This window comes from Epinephelus moara, chromosome 24 (genome assembly GCF_006386435.1).
Source record: "Epinephelus moara isolate mb chromosome 24, YSFRI_EMoa_1.0, whole genome shotgun sequence".
NCBI classification, from domain to species: domain Eukaryota; kingdom Metazoa; phylum Chordata; class Actinopteri; order Perciformes; family Serranidae; genus Epinephelus; species Epinephelus moara.
In genome coordinates, this window is record NC_065529.1 from 52,367,337 (window position 1) to 52,384,801 (window position 17,465).

Consider the following 17,465-nt stretch of genomic DNA (forward strand, 5'->3'; position numbering starts at 1 on the left):
AGAGAAGGTGCCCGGTGTATTATAGGGGGGTCCTCCGGCAGACTAGGCCTAAGTCAGCCTAACTAGGGGCTGGTACAGGGCAAGCCTGAGCCAGCCCTAACTATAAGCTTTATCAAAGAGGAAAGTCTTAAGTCTAGTCTTAAATGTGGAGACGGTGTCTGCCTCCCGGACCGTAACAGGAAGATGATTCCACAGGAGAGGAGCCTGATAGCTGAAGGCTCTGGCTCCTGATCTACTGTCAGGTTGGTTTCTTTTTTTTAACCAAACATCACTCCACAAACAGGATGAAAGTAGAGACTTAAAGAAGAGAAACAGTCAGTCATGCCGTTTTTGTTTTTTCCTGCTGAAGTGCTGCAAAGATAGTTGATAGTAGAAACACCCTGCTGTTAAAAACAATACTCTACACCAGGGGTGTCAAACTTACGGCCCGGGGGACCAGAACTGGCCCGCCAAAGGGTCCAACCTGGCCCTCACACACCTAATATTGAAGTCAAACAGTGAGCAGATACTTCAGAGACCAGATCACAGCTCTGTGAAATAACAATGAATACTTCCTGTGTTCAGATTTAATATTAAACATTGGGCAAAACATTGTCAACAAGCAGCTGGAGTGCAAAAGAAATCTGTATCAGACCTCCTCTGTCTTAAAACTGTATCAGTGGAGCCCTGCTGCTGAGACACTAGGTTCATTCGAGATGAGCCAGGCCTGCGCAGATTCGATCACCGGCGATCGGAGCACAATGCATGCTGGTTAGTTTTGTGTCCGACTTCATCCCGACTTGCTCTGACGTATTACAAAAGTGGATGGCGATAAAGCCGCGAGAGCAAGGCGGCTGCAGTTTTTAGAGCCAGGCGCTGCAGTTGCTCTCCACCGACTGCACCGCCTGGCTGTCACCTGATCTAACAGCTGATTGGTTCAGATGCCGACTCAACAAGATGACGTTTCAGATAAACTACTTATTTTTGTTGTATTTTAGAGATTAAGATTGTATTTGTCTGATCTGAAGGTTTATTGTGTGAACAGAAACATGTTGTGTGACTGATGGTGAAAACAAACTGATATATGGGTCTGATCACTTTAATGAATTGACATCATTCCAGACAGGATGTTAGTGTGTCTGTGACTTCCTGTACGGACTGAAGGCTGCTGGAAACTTCACCGCAGCTTTTTGTCACTGCCCCCCGCTGCGGCCGCCTGCTCTCGTCTACTTTCCAGGCGAGACGCAGTTCATCTCCAACGAGCCTATTGATAAAACTTCAGGCTGGTGGGCGGAGTCATACAACCACAGGGTGGACTGGTGGGCGGAGTCATACAACCACAGGGTGGACTGGTGGGCGGAGTCATACAACCACAGGGTGGTGATTCTAGTTTATCAGTTATTTAAAGAACAAATAATTTTCAGTTCAGTGCTTTTCCTGATGTTTCAGATTCTTGCGGCGGTATGATTTCAGATATGGAGGCGAGTATCTGCAGTGTGAAGGAGTCGTTCTTCTGTCATCGTGTCTGAAAGCGTCCTCAGAGTCACTGGGAGTGATTTTCCTTCATGAGCAGGACTTTAATCTCTTTGGTTCAGAGCGAGTGTTGATCACTGACTGAACATCAGGTGGAGTTAACATTAATGTGGTGATAGAATTTGTCCTCTGTGACAGACGGTCATCCATCATGTGGTTAAACAGGAATACGTCTCTTGTCTTTTCTCAGACGTTTCTCTGCAACTTGTTCAATTGTTCTTTTTTCTTTTTTTATAATTCATTCATGTCGGAGTGGTTTTCATTTTCTGCGTGTATAATGAGCCGTGTCAATCTAAACTCTTTGCCCTTTCATTGGTTTATAATTAAAGAGGGAACACAATGGACTCGTGTTGACTTGAAACACAGTCGGTGACATTTTGCAGCTCGTACGCTGTGACTCACTCGGCTCGTCTTTACAATGAGATCTGTCACAAGATGTTCTCGTTGTCAGCGTGGAGCAGAGAGGAGAGGACAGGTGGAGCAGGGACACGTGTGAGGACAGGATGAAGGAGACGAGTCTCTCTGTGTGAAGTGTCATGGCCGCTGTAATGAAAAGGTCAGAGTAGATTTCACCTGAAAATGTCACCATGTCGGTCCCTCAGGATTCCTCCTGTGACGGACACAGATGACCTATCAGCAGAGAACGCCGCCGCTGTAAAAGTCACCGCTTTTATTCTTCACTTCAGTAATAACGGAGATTAAAACATTACAACGCAGACGCTGCCTGGAGAAGACGCAGAATGAAATGAGTGGATGTCCCCACAGTGTCTCATGACGGGACAGGACTGAGTGGACCAGGATGTTGAGTTTGTTCCCAGTGACGCTCCGTCCTTATTGAACCACAGTCCTGATTGGTTGTGCTCTAAAGTCCGTCAGCAGCTGATACTCCAGCAGCCTCAGAGACAAAGCTCCTGCTGTGAAGTCTGAAGAAGAGCTTTGCTGAGGTTGGTTCCAGCTTGTCACAGAGCGTTTCAGGGTCGGTTGATAGAAAAGGCCGTTGTTGTTTCACAAAGACTTCTGATCCAGCCACACACACACACACACACACACACACACACACACACACACACACACACACACACACACACACACACACACACAGAGGTGTCAGAAAAAAAGTGTAACACTGCCCTAAAGAAACAAACCAATGCAGGGGTCGGACGAAAGAACTGGCCGGTCTGTGACGCTCATTTCATCACTGGTTAATAACGCGTGATTCATGATACGGCGCTTAACTTAAAAAAAAGACTGTCAAGCCGTGGTGTAAAATAAATACATAAAATAAAAAGAAAACAAACTACACTGTGTCAGACTGTAGTGTAAAGTAAATAAATAAAGTTATAAATAAAATAAAATAGAAAAATAGTCTGTGTCAAGCTATAGTGTAAAAAAATCATGAATCAATAAATTAATTAATATAAATTAAAATTAAAATAAACAGACTGTTTCAACCTGTAGTGTTAATAAATAAATAAATAAATAAATAGTGTATCAAGCTGTAGTGTGATAGATGAATGCATAAATAACTAAATAAATAAAAATGTAATAATAAATAATAATAATAATAATAATAGATTATCAAGCTGCACTGTGAAATAAATAGATAAAAATAAAACAAAACAAAAAACAAACTGTACCGTGCCGTCGCCATCGAACCTCTAAGTGCAGCTGTCAGGTGAATGTAGGGGAGTGAAAAGTGGAATTTTGGGAGTCGGAGTATAAAGTCAGCAGAGACACAGAACATCCACCCACCGACCAAGACAGCAGTGCAGCACCTCCTGCAGCACCTCGTGCATCACAGCAGGTCGGCTCTGAGAAGAGTCCAGAAATAGAGAAGGAGAGAACAGAGTATCAGTGAGGAGAGGAGACAAAGAGGGTGAGTGGGAGTGGGAGTCGGGTCTGGTGGGAAGACCCGCTATAAAAGATTGATGCAGAGAGGTTGGATTGAGTGGTGCCGCAGGGGAGAGGAGGAGGAGGAGGAGGAGGAGGAGGAGGAGGAGGAGGAGAGTTTGATTAATGAGAATGATTGAACAGTGGATGGATGAGACACAACAAGCAGAGACAGACAGATGAGGAGAAGAAGAAGAAGCGTTCAGGTGTGCATCATGTTGGAGGTTCAGTGTGAGTGTTGCTGTGAAGGTGTGAAAATAGAAAAAGAGGATTTCTTCGATTTCTTCCCAGAAAAACACGAGTGATGTGAGAAGTTGTTTTTGTTGCTCAGTGTGGACGGAGTCGTGCTGCTCATCACTGCTGTCATGATGTTTACCTGCTGACAACATCACATCACAACTTCCTGTCTGATACATGTTTGTTTCTGTGTCACTGGTGGAACCTGATCTCGTTTCTCACCTCGAGTCACGTCATGTGTCATCAGGTCTCAGACAGGTCAGGTGTGAATGCATCCAAGAGGAGGACTGCAGGGATCTAATCAGGACGCTTTGGACTGAGGTGGTAAAATGACCTCAGATTGTATATGGTCACAGTCAGAGTCGTTATGACGTCTCATTTTATATGGTCACAGTCAGAGTCGTTATAACGTCTCATTTTATATGGTCACAGTCAGAGTCGTTATAACGTCACATTTTATATGGTCATAGTCTGTCGTTATAACGTCACATTTTATGTGGTCACAGTCAGTCGTTATGACGTCACATTTTATATGGTCACAGTCAGAGTCGTTATAACGTCACATTTTATATGGATGGTCACAGTCAGAGTCGTTATAACGTCACATTTTATATGGTCATAGTCTGTCGTTATGATGTCACATTTTATATGGTCACAGTCAGAGTCGTTATGACGTCACATTTTATATGGTCACAGTCAGTCGTTATGACGTTACATTTTATATGGTCACAGTCAGAGTCGTTATAACGTCACATTTTATATGGTCACAGTCAGAGTCGTTATGGCGTCACATTTTATATGGTCACAGTCAGAGTCGTTATGACGTCACATTTTATATGGTCACAGTCAGAGTCGTTATGACGTCACCTTGTATATGGTCACAGTCAGAGTCGTTATGAAGTCACATTTTATATGGTCACAGTCAGAGTCGTTATAATGTCACATTTTATATGGTCACAGTCAGAGTCGTTACGACGTTACATTTTATATGGTCACAGTCAGTCATTATGACGTCACATTTTATATGGTCAGAGTCAGAGTCATTATGACGTCACATTTTATATGGTCACAGTCAGAGTCGTTATAACGTCACCTTGTATATGGTCACAGTCAGAGTCGTTATGACATCACCTTGTATATGGTCACAGTCAGTCATTATGACGTCACATTTTATATGGTCACAGTCAGAGTCGTTATGACGTCACATTTTATATGGTCACAGTCAGAGTCGTTATGATGTCACATTTTTATATGGTCACAGTCAGAGTCGTTATGACGTCACATTTTATATGGTCACAGTCAGTCGTTATGGCGTCACATTTTATATGGTCACAGTCAGAGTCGTTATGACGTCACATTTTATATGGTCACTGACTGTGACCATATAAAATGTGACGTCATAATATAAGTTTTCTCCAAAGCGTGCAGTAAAATAAAGTCAGACCTTAATGTCAATCTGTCGTCATCCTTTTTGGCTGCTCCAGGTACCGGTACTGTATCAGTATGACTTAAAACCCAAGCGGCGGCCGGCCTGCCCGGGTCTCACAAACGATCTCTCACTGTAAAAAGACGTGTGGTGTCAAAGTGTCAGTTCGTGAGTGTCACATTCGGTGACAGTCGGCAGCTCTCACTTGATTCATCCATGTGTTTGTGCTGCTGAGCTGTTGTTGTTGTCACTGAGCTGCTCACGCATAGAACTTCTTCTTCTTCTGGTGTTTTTGCCACGTACCAAACATGTAACATTAGCCTTCCCTCCTCTTCCTCTTCCTCTCCAGGATATCTCGGGCTGCCTCCGTCCTGCTCTCTGACCCCTGTTTCCAGCTCCACTCCATCCAGCACCTGTTGGGAGAGGGAGGAGACTCCTCCAGCTCCTCGGCAGCCGTCACCTCCACCGCCGCCCGTCCGGTCATCGGGTCTTTGGGGTCGACCGTGGCCCCCGCCATCCCCTCAGCCGCAGGGAACACTTCAGAGCGCAAGCACTTCTCCCTGCACGCATGTGAGTGACGTCCACAGAGTTCACACCTGAGTGTGTTTTAAACAGGAGTGTAAAGACGTCTGAGGACCGTCCTCAGGTGATGTCACTCGAGTCAGTCACAACACATGTTTATAAAGTAAAAAAATCTGGAGGTGTGAAGTCAGAGAGGAGTCAGGAGTCGGCGTCCTGCTCGTCTCTGCTGCAAGGTTCATCATTACACACACCAGTCTACCACACAGCTGTCAGAGGGAGAGGTGCACTGTGGGTAATGTAGGCAGGATATAATAGAGGATATTTCAGACTGTCCATCGTGAGTCTGACACAGTCACTGAGTCACATGATGGATCAGTGACGTAGAGACAGTAACATCGAGGTGTTGGTAGTCTTCTCTCATGTTTCCTGTGGATCTCTGATTCATACAGTTTAAATCTGACCTCAGATCTGTGGAGACATTTCACGTTGTCTTGGTTTGTTGTGTTCGAGATCTCTTTAATCTCATACAGGTTAACAGACTGAAGATGGTCCAGTTCATAAAAACTTCATCAATGTCTCCTTCGCTCTGACAGCTGGTGTTTGCTGACCGCTGTCAGAGCGAAGGAGGCAAATATATAATGTGATCTAAACCATGAAATGCATGTAGTCAGAGTGTGTGTGTTCAGTGTGTTCAACGATCTGTGAGCGCCGTCTGCAGCGTTGGATGAAGAACCTCAAAGATATACTCCAGTGAAAGTACAGAAGAAGGAGGATTATGAAGTTTCTGCTCTGGTCCGTTTCTGAAAACCTGCACCACCTATACCTGTAAAGCTCAGCACCAGGACCGACCCGTTACCTGTCATTGTGTCTGAGTCAAAGTCACACCCACTAATAAAAGTCCTGTGACCCTCCCACATGATCAACCCCCCCAGGCTCCAGTCCCTCACATGAAGCTGGTTCTCTGTTCTTGAATTGGACGTCTCTTTGACTGGATGGTGAAAACATTCAATCACTGCCAGGTTAGGAAACATGTTAGCATGCTCCTTCCACCACCATCAAACCTCCAAAGGACCCGAACTCCATGTAGGCTGCCACCTCATCCTCGGGCTGCAAAGTGTCATGGCTGGAGTCCTCCACGTCACTGACCAATGTGACCACGGGGTCAAAGGTTACACTGGTGTCACTGACGTTCAAAATAAAAGCAACTGTCAGAAAATTACACACATACTGCACATCTGTTTACTGAGTGTTATTCTGGAAAATACAAAAATTGATTTTTGATCTCACCCACTGCCCACCTGCCTGGAGTTTAGTTTAACCTGTTACACAGCTTTTTGCAGGTTAGCTGTCGGTACCCGACCCGGTGCAGGACTCTGATGTACACTCTTTAAAAATGGAGCGTAACATTACAGGTGAACAAAGAACGGTTTGTTTCACAACTTTAAGAACAAAATCCAGTTTTTCCTTCGTACTCCTTCATTCATCGGTCCGTCCCATCCTGTAAACACGATATTTCAAGAACAGCTCAAGGGAGTTTTTTCAAATTTGGCACAAACGTCCACTTGGACTGAAGAATAAACTGACTAGAATTTTGTGGTCAAGGGTCAACAGGGCGGACTGGTGGGCGGAGTCATACAACCACAGGGCGGACTGGTGGGCGGAGTCATACAACTACAGGGCGGACTGGTGGGCGGAGTCATACAACCACAGGGTGGACGGAGTCATACAACCACAGGGTGGACTGGTGGGCGGAGTCATACAGCCACAGGGTGGACTGGTGGGCGGAGTCATAACCACAGGGTGGACTGGTGGGCGGAGTCATACAACCACAGGGTGGACTGGTGGGCGGAGTCATACAACCATAGGGTGGACTGGTGGGCGGAGTCATACAACCACAGGGTGGACTGGTGGGCGGAGTCATACTACATCAGACACAGACTCGTCTGTATAACACAGTGAGACTTCGCCGTTTCTGTGGAATCTGACGTATGTCGTGTTTTTATGGGCCGACGTTTCTTCTGCGTGAGGTCGTTTCAGTCAGTGGATGATTGGAAGGAGACGGCAGTGAGTCACAGACACAAACATCAAAGACATAAGCAGATTATGAGATGGTGCACACCCTGCTGGTACAGCATAAGACCCAGGCCACACCTTTCCTGAACCCTAACCCTGAGACAGGAGTCTTCAAACATTGTACTCGTCACTGCCCTCATAATTCCCCTCCTCCTTTATGTTGGCATTGATAGATCCACCTGATGGCGCTAGAGGGCGGAGTCAAAGGTTTCACACGACAACAGACGAGGCGACTGTGGAGGAGGTTGTGATATTGGACTTTAAATGGAGGCGTGGTCTGTGAGGTCATCAAATACTTTGCGACATGTGGACGGAGAATTCTTTTGTTACTGATTCGTCCTGTTTCAACATTATTTAAATGTCTTCATCGTCCCCTGTGGTCGCATCTCGCTTGAATTACACTACTCTGCCTCCAAGACCTCCAGCGGTTCTGGTGGTTTTGTCCGTGTCTGTAAGATTTCAGAAAACGTGCACAAATGTGGACAAATGAATGCAGAGTACAGACAGAAGGCTCCGTCCTGTCTGTGTAAGTATCTTACACTGAGCATCAGTGAGCCCTGAGAGGAGCTCAGACGTCCACATTCATAAAGGGACTGCACATGTGCAGCATCAGCTGACTGTGTTTAATGTAAAAACATGTGCAGCAGTAGATGATGTCATCTCACAGACACGTAACTGGATTTGGTCTCTGTTGTTTTGTCACTGTTGGACAATCAGAGTTGATGGCGAGCAGCAGGTTGGTGAGGTGATGATGTCAGCTGTCTGTGTGTCAGTGTGTTTGGATCAACCGTCTCTGCCGCTGCTCAGAGCGTAAATCCACAATAAAATATCAGAAGGCTTAGGCGCCCCCGAGTCGAGCCGTCACCACGGGGGATGGCCCGGTCACCACGGCATCCTCCTCTGTTGTCATGGAAACACAAGCCGTTTCTATAACCACCCTGGGATGCATCATATGGAGGATTTGCTCCGTCTGTGTGTCTGTCAGTGGAGGTCATACTGGACTGACTTCTCCTGCCCCTCCCCCCACGTCACACATTACATCCCCACATTACATTAACATGTAATAAACGTGTAACACACACACAGTGATGTGGAGCGTCTGCAGCGGTGATAATAAGGACCCTCACTACTACAGATACTGTGATCCTCTCCTCCTCTTCCTCCTCCTCTTCCTCCTCCTCCTCCTCCTCCTCCTCCTCCACATGTCACAGCCAAATACTGTACTGTCATTTAAATATATTTATATTACAGCAGGAATAAAAAACATCTGATCACTTTATAAAATATGATGAATTATTTCATATTAAATGAACCAAAGGAATCAAAGTTAAAGTTAAAGTGCTGCGTCATGTTAACGCTTCAGTAATAAAGGTTTAACAGTATAACAACACTGTTAACACAGGACTGTTTTTATTTATTTTAGTTTTGATACTGTACAAATGTTTTACTGATCATAGATTATTATTTAAATCATGGCAACACACATATTGTTATTGAACCATTCGCTACGAGGCTTTTGGTTCGGTACACATTACGAACCAAACGATACGTTGAACTGTTTCATTACATTTGGAAAATAAATCTACCTCTTATACAGTGTTGAATATGATGTCCTCATCGAGGCAGCCCACAGGACGGGACAGGAAACAGTCTGTCTGCCCCGCCCACCCCCAAACCACAACATCCTACTGCAGTCAGACACACTGGGAGGACGCTACGCTAAGCTAGCTCCTTACATGATGGTTCGTAAGATGTCAGTGGTCGATGTTTTTCTGTTGTGTCTCATCAGTGACTGAAAATCAGAGCTCCAGACTAACGGCCACAAACTTTATTTAATGAGCAGCTACGAGAAGAATCCAGAGACTGTTGGACGGGTGGGCTCTGTGACCTGTTAGCTGTTAGCTGTTGGCTGTTAGCTGTTAGCTGTAGGCTGTTAGGTGTTAGCTGTAGGCTGTTAGGTGTTAGCTGTAGGATGTTAGGTGTTAGCTGTTAGGTGTTGGCTGTTAGCTGTTAGGTGTTAGCTGTAGGCTGTTAGGTGTTGGCTGTTAGCTGTTGGCTGTTAGGTGTTAGGTGTTAGCTGTAGGCTGTTAGGTGTTAGCTGTTGGCTGTTAGCTGTTAGGTGTTAGCTGTAGGCTGTTAGGTGTTAGGTGTTAGCTGTAGGCTGTTAGCTGTTAGGTGTTAGCTGTTGGCTGTTAGGTGTTAGGTGTTAGCTGTAGGCTGTTAGGTGTTAGTTGTTGGCTGTTAGCTGTTAGGTGTTAGCTGTAGGCTGTTAGGTGTTGGCTGTTAGCTGTTAGGTCTTAGCTGTAGGCTGTTAGGTGTTAGCTGTTAGCTGTAGGTTGTTAGGTGTTAGCTGTTGGCTGTTAGCTGTTAGGTGTTAGCTGTAGGTTGTTAGGTGTTAGCTGTAGGCTGTTAGGTGTTAGCTGTTAGCTGTTGGCTGTTAGGTGTTAGCTGTAGGCTGTTAGGTGTTAGCTGTAGGCTGTTAGGTGTTAGCTGTTAGCTGTAGGCTGTTAGGTGTTAGGTCTTAGCTGTAGGTTGTTAGGTGTTAGCTGTTGGCTGTTAGGTGTTAGGTGTTAGCTGTAGGCTGTTAGGTGTTAGCTGTAGGCTGTAGGCTGTTAGGTGTTAGGTCTTAGCTGTAGGTTGTTAGGTGTTAGCTGTTAGGTGTTAGCTGTTGGCTGTTAGCTGCTAGCTGTCAGCAGCAGGTGGCTGTCAGCTGACGGAGGTTGTATTGAGTCACAGTATGATGTGTTGAAGCTCTACTCAGTAAACATGAGTTCTGGGTTAAGGTCAGTTATATGGGTCTCATGATGTGTTCAGTGTAAACTTGTAAAATGTAGCATTTGGTAGAAATCTTGAATGAATTCAGCTGTTTGAAGGAGAAATGTGTTGATGTTTTAATAATTATAATAATACATCAGATTTATATGGCGCTTTTCAGGACACTCAGAGATCCTTTACAGTGCTGAAAAATAACAGTGATAATGAAATCAAAATTAAACATGAAAACACATCACTGTCAAATAGATATCAGAGAGAAAATTATGATATGTATGTGTGTGTGGGCGGGGCATAAGCACATACAGCCAGCAGCAGCAGCGACCCACCGTCTGACACCGGCACACCGTGAGGACAGAAACAGAGGGCTCTGTGGGGACGGAGCACCTGCTGCAGCAAGCCAACACGCCGTCTGTGGTCATTTTGACATGACCAGCAGACTTCACTACAAGCTGATTGGCTGTTGAAACAGGTGATGTGCTTTAAAACCAGCCACCGGCCATTTGACCAGCTGAGTGTCAGGTGACACCATCAGCCAGCTTGAGTCCAGCTCAGACCGGCCAGTTCACACCACTGACACTTTAATGTGAGACGATCTACAACAGTTTCGTCTCTTCGCCAGTCTTTGGTCTGAGCTGGGCTTTACGTGACAAACACACGAGGATTCTTATTCTCAGCTGATCACACACTAAAGGAAACAAACTTCTTATTTTCCATCTCTACAATATTTCCTCAAAAATCCTTCACACTGCACCTTTAAGAAATGACTCGTGAATTCAGAACATTTTAAACACTTCATGGAAACAGTTTGAGCTCCATGTTTGATTTGGTACAAGGACACACTCTTCCTGTGTGTGTGTGTGTGTGTGTGTGTGTGTGTGTGAGTGTGTGTGGGGCATTGTCTGACACTTCTTGAACAGTGACTGAGACTTTAGCTTCAGGGTTGAAGTTATTTCAGTCGGTGCGTGTATTTGTGGATCAGGTTTATCTGGTGTCGTCTGTGACATCTCTCTGTCTGTCCGCTTGTCTGTCTGTCTGTCTGTCTTTGGCCTTTCCTCCGCCGCCTTTTCGTCGTCTTGTTTGACTAAATCTGTCAGAGAGCTCAGATTAACGAACCAGAGACACTCGGCTGTCCTGCTGTTCCTCCAGACACATGAACATCACTGATGATGTTTCATGGCTGAATTTGTCCCTATTAGAATTTTTACAAATGTAAAGAGGATGTTGAATGTCGTTTTCTCGCACACATCCAACCGCCATCAGATTGAAACCAGCGTCAGGTGGAAGCATGATGTGACTCACGTGTGTGTGTCATTGTTTCTGTGAAGAAAGCCTGATTCTGCTCACTGACATGATGTCAGAATAATGAAGCACCGCGAGGAGTCCTTCCATTATTTTTTATTTTCAAGGACTCGTCACTCTGTGTGTGTGTGTGTGTGTGTATGTGTGTGTGTGTGGTGTAAGCACTCAAATACCCGCAGCCCTGGATGTATTATGGATGAGACTCTGTGGTGTAGTAGCAGCACAGCGTTGTGTTCAGAAGCTGAAGAGAAAGAAAGACGAAGATGAGAGGAGCCTGAGCCTCACTCTGTGCTCTCATTAACATCTAACAGTTTTATATTTCTATGCAGGTGGTTTATTTACTAAAATAAAAGCTACGAGTCAGGAAACTGGAACTCAGAGCAGAGCATGATGTACGTTTAGTGGCTGTCAGCGTTCATCCTCAGGGATGAGGAGTGGAGCTGATTTGTCATTTCTGTGCTGCTGACTGGAGTACATTTCCTCAAGTACTGTACTTGTGTTTTATTTCGAGGTATTTCTGTTTGATAGTACTTAATATTTCTCCTCTATATTTCACCAGGATTATTGTCCTTTTTTTCCACTGCATATATTTCGTTTCAGATATAAAAGAAACATCATTTAATAAAATCCAACACATTGTTGTTTCCTTATTCATCAGTAGTTCTGCACTTTGCTACCATGCCAAGGAAAAATCTAAGTTTGACTGCATAATATTAAAAAACAATAATCTATGTACACATATGTCTAAATATGTACAAGAAAAAAATGCAAAAGAAAGTAGACCCAGCCGTGGCTCATAACAGTGTACATCCTCATCCTCGAACTGACCCAGAGGAGTATTTGAGTAGGAGTTGGGGTTAATGAATGGACGTCTGTAGCGTGGGAAAAGGAATGACCTTTATACAGATACAGATCCTGCACCTGCGCACACAGTCTTACGCTCTAAAGCTCGACAATGAGTGTGGTAAATGTACGGAGACAGAAATGTCTATGAAGAAAAGGACTATAAAGAAAATGTGTTCTCTTCACACATGTCTCTGTTTTCGTCGGTACAGTATTTGTGTGTATTTTCATGTCAGTCTTATATAAATATATTTCACCATCACAGCTCCTGTGTCTGTACAAAACTGACCAGCAGCCTTTTCTGATTCCTTGTATGCTGCCCATACAGTTGCATGATAATAAAATATGATAAGACGTGTACCAACAGGTATTTAAAGTACGGTACAACATCAACACCCTCTCACAAAAAACAGCATTTAAAAACCTCATTGACTCACACAGAAGAAGAACACGTGCCTGTTTTAAACATTTATGATCTTTCAGAAATTAAATTAACAGTAACTTCAGTGCACCTTGAGGAACCACACTGGCGCTATACCTCTTTTGTTTTTACAGCTTAGACTTGCGCTTTAACTTTATCCTGCCACCTCTGAAAGTTTTATGATGACTCTCTCATTGTTTGATGCAACAATGACGAGGAACAATACAGAGGGTGGTATCAAGCTTTAGCAAGAGGAGAGGGTGGACTGGTCCCTTGGGGTGCAAATACAAAAAACTAGACTGGACACACAACACCAACGCCCTCTTCCTGTACACTGTTCTTTGCTGTGCTGAGCTTGGGTGGCGGCATCAAGACTGGTGAAGCCAGCAAACGGAACAGGCTGGTGAGGAAGACCAGCTCTGTGGGCAGGCTGGTCCCTTTCCCTAAACCAGTTCAGGGTCCCTCATGTCTACAATATTCTAGGGTCCCCCTTCCCTACAATAACCCAGAGCAGCCCCTCCCTGCAACTTTTTCTGGTACCTTTTTTCTACAATGTTTCAGAGTAGCCATTTACAACAAACTCCAGACTTTCCCCTTCCCACAACATTCCAGGGTAGCCGTCTCCTACAGTATTCTAGAGTGGCCCTTTCCTACAATATTTCAGGGTAGCCCTTTCCCACAAAAATCCTGGGTAGCCTGTATTCAAGGGTGCTCCAGAGTTGTCCTTTCACAGATTTCCAGGGTAGACCCTCCCTAAAGCATCCCATGGTACCTCTTTTCTTCAATACCTCAGGGTAGCGCATATATTCAAGGGTACCCCTTTCCCTACAATATCCCAGGGTAGCTCCTCCCTGCAACACTCTATGGTACCCCTATTTTACGATATTCAAAGTGGTCCTTTCCCTACAATATTCTAGGGTAGCCCCTCCCTACAATATTCCGTGGTACTTTAATCCTCGAACCCACTGGTGGACACCAGAGGTGTGGGGAGCCATCAGGCTGAAGAAGGAGGCCTATAGGGCACGGTTGGTCTGTGGGTCTCCGGAAGCAGCTGACGGGTACCAGCGGGCCAAGCGGAGCGCAGCAGCGGCAGTCGCGGAGGCAAAAACTCGGGCGTGGGAGGAGTTCGGTGAGGCCATGGAGAAAGACTATCGATCGACTCCAAAGAGGCTCTGGCAAACCGTCTGGCGCCTCGGGGGGGATGGCGGCAACTTGCTCACATTGTTTACAGTGGGGGCGGGGAGCTGCTGACGTCAACTGGGGACATTGTCGGGCGGTGGAAGGAATACTTTGAGGAGCTCCTCAATCCCACCAACACGTATTCCAGTGAGGAAACAGAGACGGGGGTCTCGGGGGCGGGTCGTCCAATTTCTGGGGCAGAAGTCGCCGAGGTAGTGAAGCAACTATGCGGCAGCGGAGCCCCGGGGGTGGATGAGATTCGCCCTGGATATCTCAAGTCTCTGGATGTTGTAGGGCTGTCCTGGCTGACACGCCTCTGCAACATTGCGTGGACATCGGGGGCAGTGCCTCTGGAGTGGCAGACCGGGGTGGTGGTCCCCATTTTCAAGAAAGGGAACCAGAGGGTGTGTTCCAACTACAGGGGGATCACACTCCTCAGCCTACCCGGTAAGGTCTACTCCAGGGTGCTGGAGAAGAGGGTCCGGTCGATAGTTGAACCTCAGATTGAGGAGGAGCAATGTGGTTTTCGTGCCAGACGCGGAACCGTGGACCAGCTCTTTACCCTCACCAGGGTGCTGGACGGGGCATGGGAGTTCGACCAACCAGTCCACATGTGTTTTGTACAGTCCCTGTACTGAAGGAGCGCGAGTCTGGTTCGCGTGGCCGGCAGTAAGTCGGACCTGTTCCCGGTGAGGGTTGGACTCCGCCAGGGCTGCCCTTTGTCACCGGTTCTGTTCATAACGTTCATGGGCAGAATTTCTAGGCGCAGCCGAGTGGTGGAGGGTGTCAGGTTCGGTGACGGGAGGATCTCGTCCCTGCTTTTTGCGGATGACGTGGTCTTCCTAGCTCCATCGAATAGTGACCTCCAGCTCTTGCTGAGACGGTTCGCAGCAGAGTGTGAAGCGACTGGGATGAGAATCAGCACCTCCAAGTCTGAGGCCATGGTCCTCAGCTGGAAAAGGGTGGATTGCCCACTCCAGGTCGGGGGGGGGGTTTAAGTATCTCGGGATCTTGTTCACAAGTGAGGCTAGGATGGAGCGGGAGATTGACAGGCGGATTGGGGTGGCGTCAGCAGTGATGCAGGCGCTTAACCGGTCCGTTTTGGTGAAGAGGGAGCTTAGCCAGAAAGCGAAGCTCTCGATTTACCGGTCGATCTACGTTCCAATCCTCACCTATGGTCACGAGCTCTGGGTAGTGACCGAAAGAACGAGATCGCGAGTACAAACGGCCGAAATGAGTTTCCTCCACAGGGTGGCAGGGCTCAGCCTTAGAGATAGGGTGAGGAGGTCAGACATCCGGGAGGGACTCGGAGTAGAGCTGCTGCTCCTCCACATCGAGAGGAGCCAGTTGAGGTGGTTCGGGCATCTGGTAAGGATGCCTTCCGGACGCCTCCCTTGGGAGGTATTTCGGGCATGTCCAACTGGGAGGAGACCTCGGGGTTGCCCCAGGACACGCTGGAGGGATTACATCGCCCGGCTGGCCTGGGAAGGCCTCGGGGTTCCCTCGGAAGAGCTGACGGAAGTGGCTGGGGAGAGGACTGTCTGGGCTTCTTTGCTGAGGCTGCTGCCCCCGCGACCCGGATAAGCGGAGGACCACGAGTACGAGTACCTTTTTCCACAACGTTCCAGAGTAGCTCTTTTGTAAGATATTCTAGGGTACCCTTTTCCTGAAAATTTCCAGGGAAACCCAAATTCCAAGCTACTTCTTGCTACAATATTAGGATATGCAAGGGTACTCCTTTAGTAAAGTATTCTAGTTTAGCTCTTTGCTGCTATATTCCTTGTGATCCTTTGAATACAGCACTCCATGGTATCCTTTTTATTGAACAATATTGCCTTGTACTCCTTCCATATGACACTACATGTACCAATCTCATTGTACCACTTACCTACAGTATTCCCTGGAACCCATTCTGTTGTTTCCCCTCCGTAGAATATTTTAATGGAACCCTTCACCAACAATATTGCATGGTCCCCCTCTTATGCTGTATTCCATATTATCCATTCAAACAATATGGTACCCCTTTCTTAACATTTTACCTGCCACCCAAACAACAGTTTCCCTTTACCACAATTTTCCATGGTAGACCTAACATACAATATTGTAAGTAGCACTGTACTGCTTATCTAAAATATTCCATGGTATCCTTTCCACACAGTATCTCATGCCACCTATTCCACCGTACCCTTTGCCTACATGTTCCATGGTACCCCTCAGAAGTAACATTCAGTGATACCTATCACATACATTAATCCAAGCAACCAATTCCATGGCACTGCTTACTATACATATTATCTTTCTCCAACAATATTACGTTACCCCTTTTTCCTCAATATTTCATAGTCCTCCATCTCCAGAATATTCAAGAGATTTTACTAAGTTATATTTTAACTCCTCCAGTGCATTCAGCCTTCATTCAAACTGCTTTGAAACATAAAGATAGCTTCTGGAACAACCTGCTGCAAAAACTGAGTCTACATATCCAGCAATGACTCAATACCTTGGAATGAGACACACCCCTGTGTTACATGTGAAGCAACAACAGAAGAGGCATGACGGAGCTCCACCTTTCACCTGACTCACCTGAGACAAAGCAGGAAACAGTTTGTGATTCTTCGTCACTGAAGAGAGACACAGACTGAAGGACGGACGATCAGATTCACCTTCAGACCAAACTAACAACTTCCTCTGAGTGAGTTCAGCTAAAACTCCAACACTGCTGCTTCAACCTGCTGACACTCCACACACTGAAGGTGAATTTGACTAAAAACACCACTCAAAGTAAATTTCAGTGAAGTTAGTAGAGGAGGGAGGGGAGCCATGACTGACTGTACTTCCTGTCTGCTGTGTTTTCAGCTTCACTCAGAGACTAAATGGCTTCCAGATCAGAGGAGGATCTCTGCTGTCCGGTCTGTCAGGACGTCTTTAGACATCCTGTTGTTCTGTCATGTAGCCACAGCTTCTGTAAAGACTGTCTGAAGAGCTGGTGGACAGAGAAACAAACAAAGGAGTGTCCAGTTTGTAAGATCTTCAAAGGCTGAACCACCTTTAAACCTGGCGTTAAAGAACCTGTGTGAGGCCTTCTTACAGGAGAGAGATCAGAGAGCTTCAGAGGCTCTCTGCAGTCTGCACTCTGAGAAACTCAAACTCTTCTGTCTGGACCATCAGCAGCCAGTGTGTGTCGTCTGCAGAGATTCAGAAAAACACACCAAACACAGATTCAGACCCATCGATGAAGCTGCACGACAACACAAGAAGGAACTTGAGGAAACTCTGGAGCCCTTAAAG

General features: G+C 46.1%; 1 protein-coding gene across 1 annotated transcript in view; it reads left to right on the forward strand.

The window, feature by feature from the left end:
* The window catches only part of LOC126385946 (E3 ubiquitin-protein ligase RNF123), a 181,353-nt gene that overhangs the window by 120,891 nt on the left and 42,997 nt on the right, over nucleotides 1-17,465 (forward strand). Inside the window, exon 35 of the mRNA XM_050037990.1 lies at nucleotides 5,415-5,635. Within this exon, the coding sequence (XP_049893947.1) occupies nucleotides 5,415-5,635 (221 nt within the window). The remainder of the gene's footprint in view (nucleotides 1-5,414; nucleotides 5,636-17,465) is intronic.